This window comes from Orbicella faveolata, unplaced genomic scaffold (assembly GCF_042242905.1).
Source record: "Orbicella faveolata isolate gen_17 unplaced genomic scaffold, um_ofav_v1 contig_12, whole genome shotgun sequence".
Lineage (NCBI taxonomy): Eukaryota > Metazoa > Cnidaria > Anthozoa > Scleractinia > Merulinidae > Orbicella > Orbicella faveolata.
In genome coordinates, this window is record NW_028301539.1 from 24,066,290 (window position 1) to 24,091,009 (window position 24,720).

At 38.4% G+C, this 24,720-nt stretch overlaps 2 protein-coding genes across 2 annotated transcripts; both read left to right on the plus strand.

Annotated features, from left to right (window-relative positions):
- The first annotated feature begins 1,933 nt into the window (after positions 1 to 1,933).
- Positions 1,934 to 17,337, plus strand: LOC149117278 (uncharacterized). Its single transcript, XM_089276976.1, has 7 exons — positions 1,934 to 1,997; positions 2,730 to 2,804; positions 4,776 to 4,937; positions 5,646 to 5,723; positions 6,314 to 6,381; positions 9,379 to 9,489; positions 15,001 to 17,337. Exons 1-7 carry the CDS (start codon positions 1,934 to 1,936, stop codon positions 17,095 to 17,097), a joined length of 2,655 nt encoding a protein of 884 aa, XP_089133102.1. The 3' UTR covers positions 17,098 to 17,337.
- LOC149117279 (tetratricopeptide repeat protein 28-like) lies at positions 17,094 to 19,279 on the plus strand. Its single transcript, XM_089276925.1, has 2 exons — positions 17,094 to 18,282; positions 18,635 to 19,279. The coding sequence occupies exon 1, from the start codon at positions 17,094 to 17,096 to the stop codon at positions 18,258 to 18,260; it is 1,167 nt and encodes a 388-aa protein (XP_089133051.1). The 3' UTR covers positions 18,261 to 18,282; positions 18,635 to 19,279.
- The last annotated feature ends 5,441 nt before the right edge of the window (positions 19,280 to 24,720 follow it).

Genomic DNA, 24,720 nt, shown 5'->3' on the forward strand with positions numbered 1-24,720 from the left:
AAGCCAAAACCAGATGTGCTGATGTGTCATGGAATGAGGGGAAAACCTCTATTTGATTATTTGTACTTCAACTTTTGGTTGCACATTCAGTCGTTTTACAATGCATGGTAACCTAAGTTTCGAAGTAGTTTCGAAGATTAAGAAACTCAGACAAGCTTTCCCAATGTTTTTAAACGACCCGTGCAGTAATTGCTGCAAACTTTTCTCCACAGGTTACCGAGTCATCTGAATGATAGTTTTCTGTCTGATCAGCTGAGGTGAAGGTCTGAGCTGAGGTACGTATTCGATACATTACAGATGCATAATCTTTGTTGACGCATTTTGAATCCACATGCATTGTCTATATTTTAGATCTGGTTTCTCGTGAGGAATGAGGTATTCAAGTTTTGCTTAATATTTCAAAATGCTGCTGTTGTATGTGTTTTCTCTCAACGTAACTCAGTCATCTGTATAAAATATCCAGAAATTTCGACACTAATCACTTGATATCACTGAAGTTTATTGAAGGTCATTCAACTTCCCGTATCAAACGTGTTTTCCGGCCTCGACTTTACACCCGAGTATTCAGTTGTTTCGTATTCATTTTTCAAAGGGTGACTGTGTGTTTTTCAAAGGGGAAGTAGGCAAGTTAAGTTATTTTAGTGGAGCTATGTTGTATCCGACTTAAAGCGGTGTTAATGTGTATTTTGTAGATGACGTCACTCGCTGGTGACTGAGAACTGAGAGAGAGAGTATAGTTCAATGCTCTTTCACTAAGCCAGAGCCAGATGTGCTGATCTTTCATGGAATGAGAGAAAAACGTCTTTTTGATTATTTGTCCTTCAACTTTTGGTTTCACATTCATTCGTTTTACAATGCATGGTAACGTAAGTTTTCCGTAAGTTTCGAAGATGCAGAAACTCAAGCTTTTTCAATGTTTCTCAACGATTGTGCAGTAATTGCTGTAAACTTTTCTCCATAGACTACCCAGTCATCTGAATTATAGTTTTCTGTTTAGCCCAGGTGAAGGCCTGAGGTAGGTATTCTATATGATTATTCATAATCTTCGTTGACTCTTTTGTACTCATCATCTGTATTTTAAATTCGGTCGCACTCTTGAAATGTTAATTAGTTAATGCAAAGTAATTGCTCAGCTCTCTGATTTGAACCCTCTGTCGAGATAAAAAATGTAAACAACGGACGACAGCGAAAGTGCAGAATTGCAGTCTCCTTTGCTGACATTAAGAACGCATATGCAAAACGTTTAGTCAACCATGTTTACTGAATTTTTTTTTTTTGGGAGGGGGGGGGCAAACTTTCTGCGTGTTCGAAGAAATAAGTTTTGACTTCTTTCTTTAATCTCACCTCTTTTACGCCTTATTGTCCGTGCCGATGTAAATGTTATGAATCAAGGTAAAAGTATCTTCTATTTCGGTTTTGTGTTTGAAAACGACCGGCTTAGTTAAGTAACTCTTACTTGTGACTTCTATGCAAGTCAGGCAGCCGTTACATTCAAAACTTGGCCTTTCTGCCAAAGGCTAAATACAATTTTTTGACGGCTCTGTTGGAAACTTTCATCGTTCTCTTATAGAACGTTCTGTCACGTGTACTACGGTCGTACTTTCGTATGGTCACGAGGCACATCATTGTTTTAAATATTAGGTGCACCCCTATCGCCTGACCTATTTTTACTATTGTAGAAATCAGCGCTCTAGAATTGTTTCCTTTGTACACGCTCTTAAGAAGCAAATTAACATCTTTGTAATTGACCGAGTCTGGCGGGCTGCTGTCATGAAAGATTATTGAAACGGGATTGTTTGACTTTAAGCAAGTTCAAGACAGTCATGTTCGTAAATGGTGTTTGGTAGTGAGGTTTAGAAAAAGACTGATATGGCTAGATTGGATAATGTGAACAAAAAGAATACGAATATTTGTTTTCCTTTGTATTTTAGTCATGGCGGAAAGTGAAATCAAGTCACGTGAAGCAAAGGTGAATTTTGATGAAGATGTTTTAGCAGGTAAGAAGGCAAAACCTGGATATACATTTGACAAGAAATGGAGTATTTATCATCAGTTTCAGTGTGCGGCTGGTGTAAACGTATGAAATATTTCAAAGCAAACTAACTGGTTTTAAAATAGTCGTGGAACTTGAAGCGCAATGTTATCTTGTAGTGAACAAGGTCTACAATGCAGACTGTGGAAATCTAATATCATCCACTGTAATTTATGAGGCTTGGATGCCCTTAATACCTGGAAACGGTAAAAGAGAAAAACTGCTTAAGATGTAATAAGGCGAAACAAGACAAAAGACAGACCCAAGACCTTTTTTTACAGAACTATTTTGCTGCTTTGCAACGTTATTTGTTAGTAATTGTCATTAATGTTAATTGCGTTTTAAGTTATTGCTGGTAGTTATGAAATAGAGCAGCTTTCAATTGAGTATCGTTACTAAACCTAAACCAAAGTAATCACTCTAGCCAATTACAAAGGTCACAGACAATCCAGTGAACCAATCAAAACTAAGTAAAAACATGTAACTGAAGCAAAGCGCGGGAAAACGTGTGCGAACGAATAAGGATTGGTTTTGGTTTCTCTTCTGATTGGCTGTAAAAGTGGCACAAGTTTCTTCAGCCAATCGTGTAGGGTATAGTTATACAAAACCAATTACTTTTCAACACTCAAATGAAAACCGCTCTATAAAAGAGTTTTTCAATAAAAAAGTGAAGTTTCTTTTCCCGACGTATTATCAGTCATAGCCCAAGGCCCAGCTCCAGGCCCAGGCCCTTCTGATGAAAAACTTGATTTTGATGATGATACTCTAAGAGGTAAGAAAATAAATGCCGATTAGTTTATTATATAATACATTAGTAGTTTTACACCAAATCGAACCTGTTGGGTAAGTTTTGGTGGGATTTTGAGCCATTCGCCATTTCCACATCCCCCTTAATACACCTTGTTTGCCCCCCAAAATTTTGCATAAGTATTGTCTTCACTTTCTCTTGGGACGACTGTAATACCCAGGAGAAATGGGAAGCAAAGGTTACGGAGAAATTTGGGGGGCAAATAAGGTGTATTATGGGAGATGCGGAAATGGCCAATGGCCAACGAACCAAGCCCCGCGGTCAGCGGTTGGATCGCCGGGGGAACCCTTGGATAACAAAAAATAATAATATTTTTTTGATTAGTTATTGACGAGATCAAACGGGCTGCCATATCGCCGAAGCTGAAGCGTACCAAAAAGGTACAATTAAGCATTTAAGTCGTACTATGAAGAAAATCGCATCCTTCCTATTTAAGCTATTTTTAAAACTTAGACAAGTAGTCTTTGCGAGAAGAAAAACGCTGTTTACTATTTTCAAATATCTCTTTTCGTTCCAGAGACATTCAAGTTTTTAAGATATACAAATTGGCTAAGTGATGACGTCATAAACTCAACCATATTTTGATCAAATGCGATGAACAAAGATATCTCAGCTAGGTTTAATCAGTAATGTTTGATTCTTGGCAGTACGATTCTAATACAGGTGCTCCACAATATGAACCTAACATATTTGTTACCATGGCAACGTACTGGTTCCAGGTCTCCCTGATATTGAAGGCTTTTCTGGCCATCTGTAGCGTTCTGTATTGATATTTGCCAATTGTACCTGATCAATATGATCTAGCAGGCATATGAATATCTTAGGTGGAGTTCATGGCCTCATTTAACGTTTTTCGAGCTAAAAATGACTAAAATATTGAAATTAGGCTGGAGGGGACTGGAAAAGAGTGGGTTTCAGTGGGAACTGAAATTATTATAGTCATAGGTGTGTTGCATGTAGAACTAATAGCTTACCAAGTTTCAATGGTTTTTGCTGCAATTGGACCGAGATAGCTCTATTTATATACTTGATGTAATATTTGGTTGAGTGTATGACGTCATCAGTCCTCTCATTTGCGTAGTTAACACATTTTCAAACTTAAATATCACCAGAACCAATGCAGATATCTGCATACGGTAAACGGTATTTTTAATCTTTCGTAGAATTCTATGATTAACCTAAAAATTCAAGGGGCAAAAATTTGATCATAGTACCACTTAAACTGTATTTTAATTCGACCCAAAAGCTGACCACATCAGATCGTTAATCAGCGATTTCATATCTTGTTTTTCCTTTTAACAAAAGAGTAAATCATTAACCGTTTGGTTTACATGTAAAGCTTCACCGAGATGAAAACAACTGTTCACGTTGACCGCTTTTATCTTCCACTACGTAGTAGTGTAACAAGACTGGGGTGGACTTAAGGCTGGTTTACACTAGCGCATTCCCACAAGCATAAGCCGACATACGCAGATGCATCAAGATGATGATTATTAGCGTCTTTTCCCAAACAAAAGTCGCTAATTATCAACATGTTACTGCGTCTGCGCATGTCGGCTTATGCTTTTGCGCTAGTGTAAACCAGCCTTTTTTGATAAAACACTTACAGATTTGATATTTAGTTTAAAATGTTTACTACTGCAACAAAGTGACAACTCCCAGACCGTTTCACAGAAAAGAACTTAAAAGATTTAAAAGTTATTTTATTCAGACGTGTTTTTCAGGGTTAAGTCAGGGTCGGATATAAAATCTGGTAATATATAATGTTAGCTGTGCATAGCTGTGTTCTCCTCACGTTCACCTAACCCCTTGCGCCAAAGTGGCGCATAAGGCCTGTCTCACTCTGCAAGAAAATGGACGATGTAATGGAAACAAATTAAACAATGCTTAGCCGAACAAAATAAGTTGCTAATCAAATCTGTTTTGCTTTTTCAGCGATTGCAGAAGTCTATCAGGAGGAAGGTGACAAAGAATTCGCAAGAAAAGAAGTTTGTAACGCGATATACTTCTACACAGAAGGAATTCATGTGAACTGTAAGGATTTCCCGCTGAGTGCCAAGCTGTACAGCAACAGGGCAACAGCGTATTACCATTTCGGTAAGATTTTGATCTTGTCAGTTTCAAATTTATCCAACAATCAAAAGAAGTTGTTGCTTTCTTTGCGTTCAGCCTTTCAATAATTATAACAGAAACTATCATTTGAACAGATTATATTGGGAAACTAACTTTCCGGAGAAAACTATTAGTCCTTAGAAATAAATACTTAATTGTCAAGTCAAGAGAGATGCTAAGTGATGTTGCTGCATAAAAAATATGTTAATTGTATTTGGAATGTCCCTACTATCAATCTAAGACGACCTTTGACAAAGGTTGCAATTCAGCTCGCTTCACGCCATGGTAATCCAAAACCTTCTTGGTCTGCGGTTTAGCTTGTCATGTTTTATTACCCTCAGATCTAATTTACTCTGCTGTGTTGGCGAAGAATCGTTCAAGTTTTACTCTTTCTCAGTATCAAACCTGATTAAAACGCAACAGTTTTATTCCCTACTACCCGGTCGTTTGTTCCCATCCCCCAATGACTCCCCATAACGTGCCCCCAAGGAGGTTTGAGTTATCGGGAGTCATCCGTATTTCAAGGATCGGAACAGATCCGTTGCGTGCCACTAAGTTGAGAGGGGTCTGAGCATTGAAAGAAGACACGCACATTGCATATCTCTACAATCTCGTGACCTCTTATCGCTTTTACTTTTTCGCTACTTCTTCGTCTTCTGTGCATGAAATGTTTTTTTCAATTCTATTACTCAGGGAATTTCCACGAGGCCCTGAATGATGTAACGGCTGCCGTCAATTTGGAACCAACTTTGATTAAGGCCATAGAAACAGGTAAAATCCTTGACTCAACTGATTTATAACATGAATTTTACAATAACTGCAGAACTTATCGCGCGCTCGTTGGCTAATTTTCTTTGTCAAGATGCAAAGAGACGCCTGAATTTATAACTTATGCGATGTTGACGCGAGGAGCAAGAGCGGCTGAGCGGAATTTGACAATTTATTATTGTAAAAGAACAAATTGACGCCAGTTTTTCATGTGTCTGTCTTGTCATTGACAATAAATTTCGTCATAACATTGTCAAAGTAGCCAGTCTGCGGATCCACTCGGCTATCACCTCGTGGATCCACAGGTATTTTGACAATGTTATGACGAAATTCATGATCAATAGCAGGACAGACGCATGAAAAACGTGCTTCAATTTGCTAAGTCGACAGCTATCGTATCGAACTCTTCAAATGCAAATGACATTAATATCTTTTCAACGATATTCCCTCGCATGAGCCTTCATTTGAAGCTATTTCGACTCCAATACCAAATGACGAATATGGCTTTTAACAGGAATAAATCAGGTCTTGGATGTTTCCACCTGCGCATTGTAGATAGTATTTTTGACCTGATATTAAATTATTTATCGTAGGTGCAAGTGCTTGTGAGCACCTAGAGTGTTATGGAGACGCCATATCGTGGTGTGAGAAGGGATTGGTAGTATCCTTTATAACATCAATTATTCGTGTTCTTTGCCAGCTGTAAAAGGAACTATTATGTTACCCGCCTACAGCGATTTTAGCGAATGTTGTTAAGGGGTACATTAGAAAAAGTTGTGTTCTGTCTGCCTTATATGTAAATGCCGCTAAAATCCCGCCAAGCATAATAGGCCGTCAAGAAGCCCTCTAGCTGTGGTTATGGTAGCTTCAGGCTATTTACAAAAGTCACAATGATTTCAAAGTAAATTGTAATTGCAAAAATCTAAGGAGGCTTCTATCAAACCCCTTCTCCATTGTACAATCTTGGGAGTTTGAGTTGTTACTTCAAGGGGCTACTTGATTGAAATTCTCATCAGGAGAAACGAGTAGCCATCTCCGACTTAAAGGAAGAATAGTTTTAGGAAATAATATACAGTTTGAAAGCCAATTTTTATACGCTCAGTTGCTTGGCAACTCATTGAACAACTTAAAGATTAAAGCGTGTAATTGTAACAAAAGTACTAGACTAGATCCGGGGACTAGATCCGCCACTGCCTTGTGTTGATAAATCGTCGATCGAAGTGTACAAAAGGGCAAAGATACACGATTACAGTTAGTTCACTCACGAAAATTGATCAACACGACGATAACACCCGATATGAGAACGTTACCGAGACCAAAGTTAGAGATAGGAAAATCCGGACCACGCTAAAAAATCACTCAGATTGTAGGATTCGTTACCGTGCCCTCTTGATATAAATAATACTAGTAATAATCATGGATTAGCTGAGTGCGTTCGAGTCAATACAGTTAAAACCTTTGGATCTGTCTTCAGAATAAATATTACTCTTGAAACCCGATTTATTTTTGTTGATTTTCATGACGAACACATATTTTGAATAATAGTGTTCACTTCTACACCAAAAGAACACTTAATTGTAATACTTACACAAATTCATGATAAATGAGGTGTTTGGCACACTGTTCATAAACTGGTATGTAAAACTACCACACACACACAAGATCAGGTTTCAAGTCGACGTCGCTTATTTAAAGTTGAATAAATAAAGAGCTAAAATATTAAAAAAATATCAACAAAAAGAACTCGACCTGATGTGTAAAACTGATAAGAAAACAAGAAATTATATTACTTCATTGCCGTGCGACAAAATGCCCAACAGAAGCCGAGAAAACTGAATAGGGGAAATAAGTTTTAACTCATTGACTTCAGAGGACAAAACGAAAAGTTTCCATTATTGCATTATATATAACGGCCAACATTTGAGAAAACAAAGGAAAATAAAAGCGAAAGACACGAGTAAAAACCAATTTGAAAACAAGAAATGAAATAATTTCTTCGCCGCGTGACGAAACATTACAGCGCTGCGAATGAAAGATGAAAGTTGTAAATCAAAAACGCGACAAAAACAAGCCAATTTTTCAGATCAATCGTATTTCAACGGTATTAAATTAGTGGCCACTTAGTTCTTTTCTCAGCAGTTCTGTGATAGCTGTATAAGACTCCAAAAAATATATTTGAATGAAACTGAATAAACTAAACAAACCGCGTGGAGGTCGCCGTAAATTAAATATGCAGCAATCCAGCGTGCAACAAGTTTCTGTTCACTTTTAAATCCTAAATTCATAAATTCATAAATACACGGAACCAATTGAAAAGAAATGCAAAAGCAAGCTCAATAACAATGAATTTTTATTCACCCGAGGTGAAGAAACCTATGTAAAAGCAAAAAATGTTCAAAATTTTCGCTAACGCGCGTCACTGCACAGCAGCATGTTCAAATTAATTCTTCACACTAAAGCGAAAGCTTGAGCTTTTGCCGACGACGTCTCCGACTGTTGCATTCATTTTATCGGCCGTGGCGTTAGCAATTGTTCCAAAAGGTAAATTCAACTTCGAAGTAATACATATGGGTTATTGACCAAGTGTGAGGTCAAGATAGCTGGATATTGGCCAAGTTCTTTTTTGCGTCTTTATGGACTGAGACAGAGTCGAGGTCCATAACCTCGCAAAAAAAGAACGAGGTCAATATCCAGTTATCTTGACCGAACAAGCTTGGTCAATAAAGGATTTACTATGTGGCTTTCGGGGAAATTTTTCTTGCGGGACACGGCGGGTAGTCCCGAGCGGGCAAGATAGCTCCATCTTGCCCACTCGGGTAGCCAATCACAGCGCAGGATTTGATTCATTTTGCCCGCTCACAGAGCTGGCCATACAATAATGTATATTACTATTTTTGTTTTCTAAAGTCCGGGAAACTGCTTTAACTCCGCGATCGATATTCAGAACTTAACTTACTTGAAAACGTACAACCGATCGTTATGGTTTGAGGACTCTGTACTCGTTGATCTTCCATTCTGAAGCCACGTGAACATTGATTTGTATTTTTCCTTTCTATTTTAAATCTCAAAGCAATAATTTGTCCATGTTTAATATGAATGAGAACAAGACCTTTGATTTGTAGATTTGACACGCAACGCGCCATTACCAGTTCCCGGCGGCCGAAAAAGTCTCACATGAGATCGAGGCCATTTTTGCCACGCAGCCAGCCAGGCAGCCACTCCAAGATGACGTCCAAACCCTGAAATCATATGGCATCGACCGCGATCGATAACCGCGGGACATTTTAAATCCCCTGGGAATACTATGCGTTCTCCTTCGTCGAACGCAATAAATAATATGAACATAAATAGAAGTTATTAAACGAATTTCTTAGTATATCTAACAACTGTCTCCATTGGACGCAAAAGTATGCTCGAATATTTTTCCACGGACATTATCTGCTCCGAGAAGCTATTATATAATGTCCTTTGACAAATATCCGAGCATATTGTCGCGCCAAATGTAGGCTATTGTGTTTATTATCCTTCAAATATTTTTCGTAATACGCGCAGTCTTGAAAATTGGGGAACATCTCTCGGATATTCCCCAAGCAGGGGGAATATTCAGTCACTTGACCCGTTATATTTTAATTATGTCATGTGCCTTAACCCTAAGCAGATTGACAAGACTAACAAGACATTACTAGATTTACGAGCCAGGTGTGTTGGAGATCGAGTTAAATTACAAGAAGCAAAGAGCAATCCCGAAACTCTCTCCGTGAAGGGCCAGGTAAGTAATGCTAGAGGAAGATATATTCTCGGCTTTAAAGGGGAGATTAAATAATGCCGGACTTCATATATGTTGTACAAGAAAACTCTTGTACGGAAACGTGCAATGAGATATACTTCTATTACTCATTATAAATAACTGAGATACTACACACGCTCTGATTGGTCAATAGAGTTGCTAAACCTATGTTCTATTGTACCGGTAAACAACGGTTTTCGATCTATGGCAGCTCTACGCGGGAACTAGACAACTCGGAACTCTAGCGATAACAAATGTAATAAACAGTTTTGCCTTTCGCTGGCTGAGATATCAATAACACGAATATCTTTTCATTCAACATATACACGAAAATTTGCAGGGAAAAACAGGACCAGAAGTTGGTCATATAAAGCTTTATCTTTTTTTCCACGGCAAAACTTTTACGCCGACTTCGGTTACGCTTGAGATTAAGATTACGGACGTTTTAAACCCCTATTTCGGCACTTTCCACGGTCTGTGGAGGACGAAGTCATCTGGGTTTGACTGATCAATTTGGGTTGTCAAAAAAGCAGGGAAAAGATTTCTTCCTATCAGAAATTTTGAGTTTAAACTCAATGGATGCATCCATAACAGGATAAATGAATTTGACTTCCACAAGCTTAGCTTTCAAGCAATAGTTTTCATTTAACAAAATACAGAGAGAAACACGGACTTCATAGCCTCCAGCATAAGTAAATATATTCTGAATAAATTTCGGAGGCAGCGTTTCTGTTTCTAACCTTTATTCCATTCGCAAAACTTTGGAAAGTTATGGTTTAAAATTGCGTTGAATAAGTTCGCAGCACATGAAGTTTGGACTATTTGCACACTTTTCGTACAGCCTTTTACTTTCGTGATGACCGAGTCCACCGATTCCTTGGAGTTAATTAATATGTTTTTTGCCTTTCACCGATAACCTTTTCCTTTCCTTTCTTAAAACTTTCTTAGCGTGAAATGTTTTCGTCGCTTTGCTCTGCGGATTTCGTATCGGGGGCGGAGTCTGTGCTTTCATTCTTTCAGGCGCTGTGATTGGTTTGTCGCGTCATGTCATGAATTTGATGACAATAAGCAACTTGATCGCGAAAGTACAATAAATTTTCTCCTCATTGACAGACTTTTTCCATAGTTATTTCATAAAAGCAATAGACCACTCTTTCTTTGGGTTCACCGGCGCAATAAACCACTTGGGACGTTGGGGGAACACTCGAAAAGTATGTAAATCGCGAGCCGTTAGGCGAGTGATTTACAAACTTTTCTCGTGTTCTCCCAACATCCCGCGTAGTTTATTGCGCCAGTAAACCAATAGAAAGAGTGGTGGATTGCTTAATTAGAAGCAAAGAGCTAGCACGAGCTGTTAACGTAACAATGACTCGAGCAAAGATAATTTACAGTTCGAGAATTAAAATAAGACGAAATAGAAAACATCTTTTTGTTTGTATCCGTTTTCTCTCTATATACAAGCATTCTGTCACTAATGCTGTTCTCTTTATTGACTACGCTACTTAATATCTATTTTATTTTAGTAGAATTCTACTATTATACTAATGCAGATGCTGCAATCTGATTGGCTGAGCTACTCTTATACTATTGTGGACGTTTTTCCGAAGTTTTTGAACTTTTGATTTCGTTGAAACGTAAAGTTCAATAATGCGTTGTTATGAGAAAATTCGCCGTTCCACAGACGATTCTTTATTATTTGGAAAGTTATAGGAAAAAACCGACAGTAGCCTCTTTTCAGTTAACAGCTAGAGATCTTAAGTTTTGTTCTTCATTGTACTTTGCCGATTCTTTGTATACCTGAGCGTGTGCAACGCTGTTTCACTAACTTTCATTTAGAAGACAAGTTGTTCGTTATCGGGTCATTTGAGTTTCTTTTTATTATTGAAATATACCTTCCGTTCCCTCAGAAACTAGCCAGCTGAACTACTTTTCACTAATCAAGTTTTATTAGTTTTCTCGGAAGTTAGCCAGCCTGAACTACTTTTCACTAATGAAGTTTTATTAGTTTTCTCGGAAGTTAGCCAGCTGAACTACTTTTCACTAATGGAGTTTTAACGTTTTCTATTCATAGGACAATTTTTCCTTGCTGTCGGTAACACCAATTCAGAATTTCAAATTTAAGTATCTCGCTTTTAATTTCCTAAGTTTGTTCTATCTTAATCTCAGCCTGTGTAATTTTAATCCTAGCACTCTATTTTTAATTTTGGAAGCCTCGTGGTGTTGATTAGAATTCGCTATCTTAATTAAGTACTTTCCGCTCGTATTCTATATTTGAAGTTACATTAGCATATTGTAAACACTTGTCGTGTAAAGGATGATATATAAGCAAGTACGTTTGTAAAGCTTTTTCGATTACATCGGTTACATCGTTACGATTACATCGATTACTCCGCCGAGTATGTCAATTTCACCCTCGACGTTAGAGTGCAGAATAAACTACTGTTGGACCAAGTTGTCTCTTCCTTGACGTCCGTAGGGAAGACCATTGAAGTAGGTCCTCGTGTACCAGGAAATCGTGACGAATTTCCGTTCCCGCAGCCAAGCAGTGCTCTCCGGAGTTAGATTCCCCCAGTTGTCAGTTCAAGTGTCCGTTCAGTCCGAATTTACAGTGTTGCAGGAAAAACTTATCGTCACAGCGTAGAAAAATAATTAGAAACCGTTATTTGCGTTTATTTCAGTCGGAATTCTACTAAAAAAATTAGATTATTCGCTCTCGATTTCTATGAGGCGATAGTTGACGAGGCCGAAGGCCTCATCAACTATTACCTCATAAAAAATCTCGTGCTCATAATCTAATTGTAGAGTGCGAGTACTCTTGTAGCCTGCGGTTGTTAACAAAATGGCGGCCGCTTCTTTATCTTTTCGAAGTGTCCGTGAAAAGAACTTAGATAAAGTTTTTAACAACTTGTAGATTTATGCTCAAACAATTAGATTATTCGCTCTCGATTTGTAGGCGAGATAGCTGAGTGGAGCTGAGCCCTCGTCATCTAGCAAGTCATTGAAATCTCGAGCTCATGATGTGATTGTCAAATGGAAACGCAAAAAGGAAAACTTATGCTTGTGCTTACATCAAATGAAAACGCGCTGCTGAAAGCATAAGCATATGAATAAACATCGTCCGCAATCTTTTTTTACTGTATCGAAGAGATAGAGAATGGAAACTATGGCAGTTATCAATTCCGCGATACGTACGTGCTCATCTTTACGTCAATTTGCCAGCGAGAACGTGCATGAAGATGTATGAAGATCTTCGGCAACACTCCGCTCCGCATCACATTTTCACCTCTCTTCTCGCTGTTTGGAAATGCGACAAGGCATGGTTTCTACTGGGAGCGACCATTGCTAATCAAACTACTTCAACACTTACAATGTTGGACAATTTAAATGAAAAATTGAGACCACCCCTTGCCCCCATTTTATTGATAGAAAAAATGGTGCGCTTCGGGTTAAGGGCCAGTTCATCAGTGATTAGGGGAGAGGGGTATTTTATCTTGTAACGAGTACATGTATATATTATCTTACCTTGTGTTTACTATTTACAATTTTGTCACTCTTTATGTAACTATATTGTTAAACTATACAAAGGCCGCATTCAGCAAAACGAAGGCATTTTGACGTCTCTCCTCTATGCTAAGGAAGTAAAACATTAAGATTATTAATATTATAACCAGCCACTCTTATACAGAAGAAGGGTAAATTGATAGGCAGCGCCCTGGAATAATTGTCAGCATAATTATATTTTTGTAATTCTAACATTAGACTTCAAACAAAGTCATCGCAATCCAAGGGCAAAATTAATATACTTTGGTTTTTTTATGGATTTATTTTATTATGTTTGCTTACACTTTAAGATACTTTTGCTGCTACTTTACACTAAAACAATAACAAAAGCTACGTACACTACTTACAATACAACAGAGCTATAAACACGACTTGCAGTACAAGACAGCTTCTTCACCCTACTTACTTTTAACAATTATTCTAAGGAGCTTTAAATTCGTAACGGCAATGCATGTATTTTTCAAATTGCAAATTACCCTTATCTTTAAAATGGCATGTCCTTTTATCAATCTGATGCCTTTTAAAAGCATTAACAGGACAAAATGCGAAGAAGCATCATAAAAGAATACCAGAAACTTGATTTTCTATTCTTAACTTGTAATTTACTTTTGTAGTAAATTCAATCCAGTCAAGATTCCTCTCATTTACCTTGTGATAATGTAGATAATATTTAGCATATAATAAACATAGATTAAATTTTCTAACATTGTTATTACCCTTCCCACACGCCATACCAAGCAATAATGCGTAGTTTGCCGAGAATATTGAGTTGTTATGCATCTCATTGAACTAGTTCAACAGCCGATTGTGAAAAGAAGTTGTTCTACTACAGTTTTGAAATGTTTCAAGAACTGAGTCAGGCTCACCACAGTAGAAACATCTATTGTTCTCTGTAATTCCATAGACTCTTTCTTCGTAACGACAATGCGATCGATTAGTTTAAAGTAAAATTCTCTCAGTTGATTCTCTCTACAAATAGCCTTCACTCTATTAAAGATTTGGTCCCATGGCAAAGCCGTCGGAGCAAAGTTACGGTCCCATTTTATTGGAACAGTGGCCTGAAGCTTCCGTTCATTGAGAAAAAGCCAATAATAGTCTTTACAGCTAAGTTTCAAGAAGTTGATGGTCAAGACCGAGGATAATTGAAATAACGTGCTGCCGAATAAAAAGTTGACATTAGGCTTAGCACGCTCCTTGGCGTTTTTCCGTAAGGCGCTCGGGAACGCAGAGATTACTTGCAAATATTTGAAAAAATTACAATTAATTCCATAACGCTGTTGGAACAGTTCAATTGGTAAAAAACTACCGTGGGCGTCAATCACATCATGCAGCGTAAAGACACCCATTTCAACGGAATTGTGGTAAAAAAAAAAACGTGTTAAAAAACCCATATTTTATAAAATAAAATTTTGGAATTGTTGACCAAGTATCATCTTCTTCGTCATCAGTTAAGGGGCCACGTTAAGTGCAGGGACTTAACTTCAACCGCAAACCACCATCGCCATAATCCTGATATAAAACTTCTCTGTTGTTTTTATCTGCTTTGTTTTTCCATAAGAATTGGAAAGGTGGCGATTGGGTTAGAGATGTATATTTGTTTGGAGTGTCATCCATGGAAGCTGAGTAAACAATTTGAGACACTCCCAAACAGAGAACGTTCACGCAAACGCCAAGCTGCAGGTTTTGGCTTAAGATTATCCACTTTCTTAGTAAAGTTCTTCCGTTCATTGCCCATACTATCACACGAAATAAAGATTCCCAAGACTTTCACCGGTTCATTGGTTCAGGCTAGACCTGTTTAACCACCAAAGCGTTGTTTTGGAACGGTATGGATAGTTTCAGCTATATAAATCCCAAATTTAGCACTTTGTACACTTTTTGGGTAAATATTCATGCTTTCGTCATTAACTGACATAAGTTTTTGTCTCATAGAAAAATACCACCACTTCACCGAATACTACCAAAGATATGAAAGCTGACACAGAAGAAGGAACCTGTTACATCAAAGTTGCCAAAGAAGTGGGAGACAGGGCTGGCGAACGAAGCTCCTATGGTAATCTTGGCAACGCCTATTACCATCTGGGAAATTTAAAAAAAGCCATCGAGTACCATGAACGTCATCTAAAAGTTGCCAAAGAAGTGGGAGACAGGGCTGGAGAAGGAAGCTCCTATGCTAATCTTGGGAATGCTTATCACAGGCTGGGAGATTTCAAAAAAGCCATCGAGTACCATGAACGTCATCTAAAAATTGCCAAAGAAGTGGGAGACAGGGCTGGAGAAGGAAGGTCGTATGCTAATCTTGGCAATGCTTATCGCTGTCTGGGAGATTTCAAAAAAGCCATCGAGTACCATGAACGTCATCTTAAAATTGCCAAAGAAGTGGGAGACAGGGCTGGAGAAGGAAGCTCCTATGGTAATCTTGGCAATGCTTATCGGCGTCTGGGAGATTTCAAAAAAGCCATCGATTACCATGAACGTCGTCTAAAAATTGCCAAAGAAGTGGGAGACAGGGCTGGAGAAGGAAGGTCGTATGCTAATCTTGGCAATGCTTATGGGCGTCTGGGAGATTTCAAAAAAGCCATCGAGTACCATGAACGTCATCTAAAAATTGCCAAAGAAGTGGGAGACAGGGCTGGAGAAGGAAGCTCCTATGGTAATCTTGGCAATGCTTATCGGCGTCTGGGAGATTTCAAAAAAGCCATCGATTACCATGAACGTCGTCTAAAAATTGCCAAAGAAGTGGGAGACAGGGCTGGAGAAGGAAGATCGTATGCTAATCTTGGCAATGCTTATGGGCGTCTGGGAGATTTCAAAAAAGCCATCGAGTACCATGAACGTCATCTAAAAATTGCCAAAGAAGTGGGAGACAGGGCTGGAGAAGGAAGCTCCTATGGTAATCTTGGCAATGCTTATGACAGACTGGGAGGTTTCAAAAAAGCCATCGAGTACCATGAACGTCGTCTAAAAATTGCCAAAGAAGTGGGAGACAGGGCTGGAGAAGGAAGCTCCTATGGTAATCTTGGCAATGCTTATGGGCGTCTGGGAGATTTCAAAAAAGCCATCAAGTACCATGAACTAGATCTAAAAATTGCCAAAGAAGTGGGAGACAGGGTTGGAGAGGGAAGGTCGTATGGTAATCTTGGCAATGCTTATCACAGTCTGGGAGATTTCAAAAAAGCCATCGAGTACCATGAACGTCATCTAAACATTGCCAAAGAAGTGGGAGACAGGGCTGGAGAAGGAAGCTCCTATGGTAATCTTGGCAATGCTTATGACAGACTGGGAGATTTCAAAAAAGCCATCGAGTACCATGAACGTCATCTAAAAATTGCCAAAGAAGTGGGAGACAGGGCTGGAGAAGGAAGCTCCTATGGTAATCTTGGCAATGCTTATGACAGACTGGGAGGTTTCAAAAAAGCCATCGAGTACCATGAACGTCGTCTAAAAATTGCCAAAGAAGTGGGAGACAGGGCTGGAGAAGGAAGCTCCTATGCTAATCTTGGCAATGCTTATTGGCGTCTGGGAGATTTCAAAAAAGTCATCGAGTACCATGAACGTCATCTAAAAATTGCCAAAGAAGTGGGAGACAGGACTGGAGAAGGAAGCTCCTATGGTAATCGTGGCAATGCTTATTGGCGTCTGGGAGATTTCAAAAAAGCCATCGAGTACCATGAACTAGATCTAAAAATTGCCAAAGAAGTGGGAGACAGAGCTGGAGAAGCAAGTTCCTATGATAATCTTGGTATTTGCTTTGAATCTCAATGTTCTCTGAAGAAAGCCCTTGATTGTTATCATTCTAGCGTCGGATTGTTCAATGATCTTAGGCAGAATCTGCAAGGTAAAGATGAGTGGACAATTAGCTGCCGCAATGTTCATAATGTGGTTTATACCAGATTATGGCGCCTGATTTTAAAACAAGGTGACGTAGTTGAGGCTTTGTTTGCTGCTGAGCAAGGACGTGCGCAAGCTCTAAGAGATCTTATGAATTCAAAGTACGAAACTAAAACACCACATACTGGGAAAAAATGACTTGCGACACATTAAATTGCCTCCCTTCAGATACAGTCTTTATGGCAGTTCACGAAAGAGAAATAATTTTCTGGATTGTTCAAAATGGAAAGGATGTTCAATTAAGAAGAAAACAAATCAGTGATAATAATTCGAAGGAAAATGCGAGCAGAGTGTTGGAGTCTTTAATTCACGATGCTCGTGAGAAAATTGGTGTCAGTAGAAGTGTGAAATGCGAAGATCGTTCATTGGATAGGAAAAGCGGGGGACACCTGTTAAAGAAGGGGGATCAACACACTCAAACACACTCAGATACCAATCCTTTAAGAACACTGTATGACGTTATCATTAGCCCCATCAAAGACTTGATTAATGGCAATGAACTGATATTTGTTCCCGAAGGTCCATTATGCTTGGCTCCTTATGCTGCATTCATGGATTCTAATTCAAAGTACTTAAGGAAGTCTTTCAGAATCCGGGTCATTCCGTCATTGAATAGTTTGAAACTGATCAGAGATTGTTTACCAGATTACCACAAGAAGTCTGGGGCGCTGCTTGTGGGTGATCCATGCTTAGAGCAAGTTCGTTATTATGGGTTAAAGCTAGAAGAGCTGCCATTTGCAAAGATGGAAGTACAGATGATTGGGAAAATACTTAACACTATTCCCCTCACTGGAAAAGAGGCAACAAAAGCCCAAGTGTTGAGAAAACTCCCCTCAGTTGCTTTGGTGCACATTGCAGCACATGGTAGAATGGAAACAGGAGAAATTGCTCTGGCACCAAACCCTACGCGAGCATCCCACATCCTTGTTGAAGAAGAGTTTTTGCTAAGAATGAGTGATGTGATGAAAGTTCAAATGCGAGCAGGACTGGTTGTGCTAAGTTGTTGCCATAGTGGCCGTGGTGAGATTAAGGCTGAGGGTGTGGTTGGAATTGCACGAGCTTTCTTGGGTGCCGGTGCTCGTTCTGTTCTTGTGTCCCTGTGGGCAATTGACGACGAAGCCACTCTGGAGTTCATGAAGAGTTTCTACCTTCACCTAGCAGAAGGAAGAAGCGCCGGTGAATCTCTGAACCGCGCCATGGCGTGTCTGAGAGAGTCTGAGATATTTAGCGAAGTGAAGCACTGGGCTCCATTTGTACTCATCGGTGATGATGTTACCTTAGACTTTGCTAAAGGCGATTAGATGAACCTTAATATATCTAAAGGTACTTAAGTGTTTGTTAAATGTCGAGATGATACAATCGGAAATTAAGTAATATTATTGAAGTTTCGACTTGGTGCAGTTTCCTTTGTCACGCACCAATCACAATGCTTTGGCACTTCTTGAAAATCTGAGATGACCGAATTAATTTACACGATACATAAAACGTGTTTCAAAAGTGCAAATCTATCATGTAAAATACTAAAATACTTGCGTTGTGCGTTTGTGGTCGCCTTGACGCTTTTCTTTGTTCCTGCAAGGAAATGAAATTATCAAAAGTTTGAGAGAAAGTTAATAAAGTGATTAAACGTTGCACTGAATAGGAGCTAACAGTGTTGCTTTGTTTTACCTTTTAGATTGTTCAGTGCATCTATCAATACTGATGGGAAGACTCTTTTGATTTGTTATTACGTGACTGCTAAATACTATTAGCTTTTTTAGTGTACAAAGCTAACTGGCCAACATTGAGTTTGTAGGAAAATGCGTTTCGTCTGATTATATAGCATCAGAGTCGTATCATTGTGTATCCGTAAAGGCTTTTGCAAACATAATTTTAAAAATGAATCCGCAATATTCGAAACTACTATTTTATCTTATAGACTTGAACATATTAATTTATAGGGCGATTTTGAGAATCTTAGAAGTTATCACAAATTAATAGTAAATTCAGGAAATAACAACAGTTTAGTCATTTCAGAAAATAAGAATATTCAAATTAAATATTCAAAAGTGAAAAGAATAAGTATTTCTTAGAGAACACCTAGATGCGAATGTTTTCCGAATTTAGTGGTTGTAATATGCTTACATTGTCATGTGTCGTGTAACGTATTTTGTGTACATTGTTTGAATTTCTAGTGATATCATTTTGTGTTTTACCCTCATGCAATGATTGTTGAACAACTGAAGATTAGTAACAGTTCTAAAAGGGCCTCACGTTTTCGTACCTTATAATAAAGTTAGAAGATTCAAGCTAAATAAACGGAAAAAATGTTTAACGTTCAGCAATTTTACTTCCTCTGTTATAACAGGCACTTACCAAACAAATTCTTGCCCTTAATTAGCACCAGTTACAGACAGTTCATCAGGACTACAATTGGTGGTATCACACATTGCTACAACAGAAGTTCCTTTAGTGCTGGCTGCACTTTCAGCTGCGTATTCTTTATATTCCTCTTTGGTCTAACATCCACAATTAAATTCAAAACCGTCTTCTGCCTGGAAACTTTCCACCCCACACACCCAGTTTTCTTCCTCTCAATCCTCGGAAACGATGTTTTTGTCACAACTTTCTTGAGTATTCAGTGCACTCTCCCATCCTCCAAAGCAATCTAGGCAGTAAAGATGGGCTTCGTGTCGACCTGCCAATGGAAATAGTAAAGAGATGCGCGCTCGTTGCAATGATGCATTGATATGTATCAGTCATATGTAATAGGAATACATGCCGCCCATGCCTATGAGAAGGTTGAAAGAGAAAAGATATTCTTTGCAAATCTTATATGACTGACTTTTAATGCGGTCTACACACAGAAAGCCAAAAAATAAATAAATGAACAAATAAATTTGTTCTACCTCCCAACTCAAATACGTTTTCTGATTTGAGGTGAACGAATCACGTGTCATGGGTCAAAACTCACTAACTCCCTAGGGAAACAACAACTTGAATTTTCGACTTGCGCGTGATCAGGGCGTACGCCTTGAAACCACGGTAAATTTGTGTGCCACGCGGCGTCATGCATATATATTTTTTTTTGCATTCTGTTTTTATCTTGAACTGGAGAGTTTAACAGAACACTTAATGACTGGCCTCAACGGAAACAGAGAGTTTAATTGAGGGTCCAGGGATAACAAAGCTGTTTCCCTTAGGGTCAGTCATTGAATGCTTAAAATAAATAGACAAATGCTGGCTCTAAACCTACTTTACTACCATCCAGACACCAAATACACTCGAACACAGAAATGTCCTACGCTATAATGGCTTATAATCTAGGAATATTCACAAGAATATTTTTAGCCTAAAATTGGCAGAAAAAAAAGAATATTCAGCCTCGGTCGGAAAAACAATATTGCTATAACAAAAAAAAAGAGTGTAAATAAGCAACTATACTAACCTTTCATAGCCGGGGCAAGTCCAGATTTATGGCTGACCAACCCAAAAACCATCAAATGCGGAATTTTTATCATGTTGCTGCCTGGCAACCGAAAGGACACAGAAACTATTCGACGATTTATGACTCAAGAACGTGGACAATTATAAGATTATATCGACTAGATAGACGATGATGCGTTTCAGAGGCGTTAGCGAGTCCAATAATTATCCCATGTCTATAAAAAAGGTTGATCGAATCAATTTGCCATTCACTTAAGGAAACAATATGGCAGACGATGCTCCTCCAACGATATTCTCTTCTAAATTATTTCTTATTCTGTCCGCCAAGCCCGTGTTAATAAAATATTGAAAGAATAAACTAAGCGTTATCTTCAGTATTAGACAAAGCAGTCAGGAGGACCATTTAGGAGGTGGAAATTGAAGAGAACTAGTATTTTCGAGCCGGCCTTGAACGAAGATTTAAAACACGGACATAAGTCAAATGAGATAGAAAACCAAAACAAATTGTAAAAGTAATTACGCTTGGGTGGACCTCAATGTGAAAGGACCAGGAGGCAGCTCTCGTAAGTTTTGACATAAATGGCTTGATAGCCTTTGAGAGAACAATAAAACAAACAACAGAAACAATGTCCCTGGCCTTAAAACAATAACAGCTGCTGCAATGATAAAAGAATGGCAGCTTACGAGGGCTGCTACGTACACTTCTGATGCGAAAAGGACGGCTTGAGATGCGTCTCTTAAATGATGCAAGTTTGTTTTCGTTCTTTGACTGTTCGTAAGGAACAGTTCAGATGTATATCTGTTTTGGCTGATTTTCGTTGCCCTTCAACAAGCTTATGGGTGGATGGGTCAGGCCGAAATATCTTCTGGACAAGAGCACTACAGCCGAGCCAAGAGAAAGCATTACTGCAAATGATCTCGTTGTGGTAACAAATGAATGCTTCCGTCATTTTTTGCCGTTACTTCGCACGGCCATACAACTTTAGGCATTGCGCTTTAATTTTGTTTTTCACCGCATGAGTAAAGTGAGTTCCCGTCATTATAGCTCAACTAAAAAGGAAATTTTGATTAAAATTCACTCTTTGACAGAAAGAGTAAGTTAAATGGAACAAAGCTAAACCTAAATGAACTGGATAAAGATGTTATGGGAAGATTCCTAATTTAATTAAGAAATTATCGCAACCTGAATTACCTTTAGTATTGCGTTTCTTCAGCTCTTTTGATGGCTGGCCTCTGCGATAAGCTAAATTGTCGTTGCACCCTGCCTGACTATGGCTTATGTATCGGTACATTGCCTTGCTGATGATGAATATTTTCCATAGAAAGAGCAACTACCGATAACAAAAGGATGTTAAAGAACCAGTTCCAGGCAATAAACAACATAAGACGATATAAGAGTATTCTATCTAATTTTTTAGTCTTCTTTGTCCCGCAATTCCCGAAACCGTAGAATATCAATATCAAGCCTTCAGCCGTAACTATATTTTATATCATGCCATAGAAAATACAGTGGCCAGCACAATCAATACGAGCTAAGCGCTGCGGACGATACGAAGGTTGAGTGTAATACCGTCGAGTATTTTGTATGGCATGGTATGGCGGTTAACATATGCGTGGAGAGATACTTGTCAAGTAAGGTTTTGAAAAATCTAAAATACGTTTCATGTACAGCTATTTCAATTAACGTCGGATAAAAGCGTCAAGCCTAAACAACAAGACCGAATGGTGGTCTGGATATCCACTTGAATTTTGCAGATCAGTGTGGAGGAAATCTTCAAATTTGCACGTGAAATATTAGCAAGCATGCATTAGATTTTCCACTCCTAACCACGATGAAGTGTAAAGAATTACTTGCATGTGTCTTGTATTCAATCTCATCCCGATGGTTGGCGTCATTTTCAGAAGAGCGGCATTCCATTGGCTTTTGTTCTATGAGCAAATAGAGCTTATTCACGATAGCCGCCATGTTTGTTTTCATATTATAATGTGAATTAGGCAAGTGCCATTCTCGTCCCCATAGCCCTTTTCGCTCCTCATAGCCGGCGGGGCCTTGGCACGAGAATCGAAGGGTTCTGGAGACATAGGATTTTCCATGGATTTTCCAGTCCTAGATTCTAGGACTTCCGGTCTTCATGTATGCAGTCGTAATGTCTACATACTGTATGGGATTGTCAATGGCGGCCGTCGAGCCAGGATTCGAGGAATCTTTGAGTGGTATCAATTTAGAGAATGTTTCCTTCCGTGTTGAACAGAAAGAGGCGATAAGGGACATTGCTGTTTTGAAGAAAGACACTTATTTTTTACCTGCTTTGGCAAGTCATTGATTTTTCAGTTATTATCCTTTGTTTTTGACTCCTGGCATGCATTAACTGAATCCTTTATTTTCGTTGTTTCACCTTTAAATGCGAGATCAGACCGTGAAGCAAAACGATTTGCAGGTCAGCTGTCTAATGGTTCGGAATACTGAGACATTGAGCGAGGTTGAAATTGAAGATATCAAGCAATCGAAGTATCCAATAATTTATGACCTCCCGGACGCATTTGTTGGAAAATTAAGGAAGTTATTGGATTGTAAAGATGTGAGACGCAATATGAGAGTTGTCGTAACTGATGAAGCATATCTCGTTGTAGAATGGCAAGTATTTAATATCTGTCTTGAGTTATTCCCATGTACTACAGTATGATATAGGGCTTTGTAAGCGAACGAATGTGACAAATAAAATTTTGTACCTTTTTTGAAATAGTCAACATGTCTTCTTGTAGATGACGTTTTGTGTACAAGAAATGTAATTTGGCTTCTTTATTTAGTCTTGCCTCACCTTCACTAATTGAGGGTGGAATTCTCTGATTAGGTTGCAAATTACTACAGTGAATGGTGGCATTGTTGTGTGAACATCATTTCTATTTTATTGATGCACTCAGACAATCCCAATCCTGTATGAGTGGCTTTCAAACTGTAAAATTTAGTCTGTGACAATTTGATATACTAGTATATATTAGTGCAAAATGTGGAAATTCTAATTATAATCATTGTTAAATCAGCAAACATTTGCAAACATCGTATTTACAAGAAAAGTTTTTGGCCTGCATATGCCCAACTAGTTATGCTAGGTGCCAAATTTGCAATGGTGCCTGTAGTTGCAATGACTGCAACAATAACTGAGCAAACAAAATGTCATACATATTATTGCTGTTATTATGTTATACATGTTATACAAAGTTCCCTTGGAATGGTCAGGATCCAGAAATCATTGCAGTGAACCCCAATAAGCAGAACATTTTCTACACATGTTCAACATGACCACACACTAGTGATGGCAAAATCAAAGTGCTGCTTCTCCTGTACATAGCAAAACTACAAGTTACGAGAGAGAGGATGCCCCCAACAGTGATTTACTCCAATTTACGTACTCTTATTGTGAACATTGTACATTGACAATATAATTAGAAAATGTGACCTCAAAACAGTATCCCTAGGTTGATAATTTTCTTGACTTGGCCTGTCTACTTGAAAATGTATTACTACTACCGTATAAAGGAGAAATTCTAGATTGACCACTTGTTCTTGAAAAGTGAAAATTTCATTGCTTAGTCCCCATTTTGTAAGTGATGAACACATTGTATAATTTCTAATCCGCTGTAAACTTTTAAACTTTATATATAAGACTATTAATGTTTACATTTCCTCAGTTACTAATTTTTTAAGTACCCATGAAATGAAAAAATCAAGTCTCATTTATTTAGTAAAACCCGAATTGTTCCAAATTTTTCATACGAGACTTGAAGTAATGGGTATATTTTTCTACCCTCAATGTTGGTAAAGAGGTCTCTTCATTTTTAGGGGTTGATTGCAAGTCTCTCAGTGATCAGTTATCAGGTGGTAAACACAAAAAGAATATCTTAATGTCTGTTTTCAATTGCACATATATCAGAGTTGAGAATTGAATGTGTATAGTTTTATGCAGTGACAGATTTGTTTTGAAATTGATGCCTTGCTGAGACCTGGTTTTTCAAACCCTAATTTCACCTAAATCATTTAATTATACATGACTGCAAAAGGAACACATCCTAACTTTTTGCATCAGTACATAGCTGAAGCATTATCCACTCATTATCATTATCATCAGTTCCACTTCCCCATTTGGAGAGTGGGGCCAGCAAAAAAAAGTGGAAATCACTCATTGGCCTTCCCATGGTTCCTTCCATTGATGCCAAAGCAAAAAATATGCTAACAATTATTCGCCAGGAAACAAAACCATTTACACACCGTTTTCCTTCAAGTACAAACTAATATATTTTAGACATATTTTCTGAAACACCAACCCTAAGTCCGCA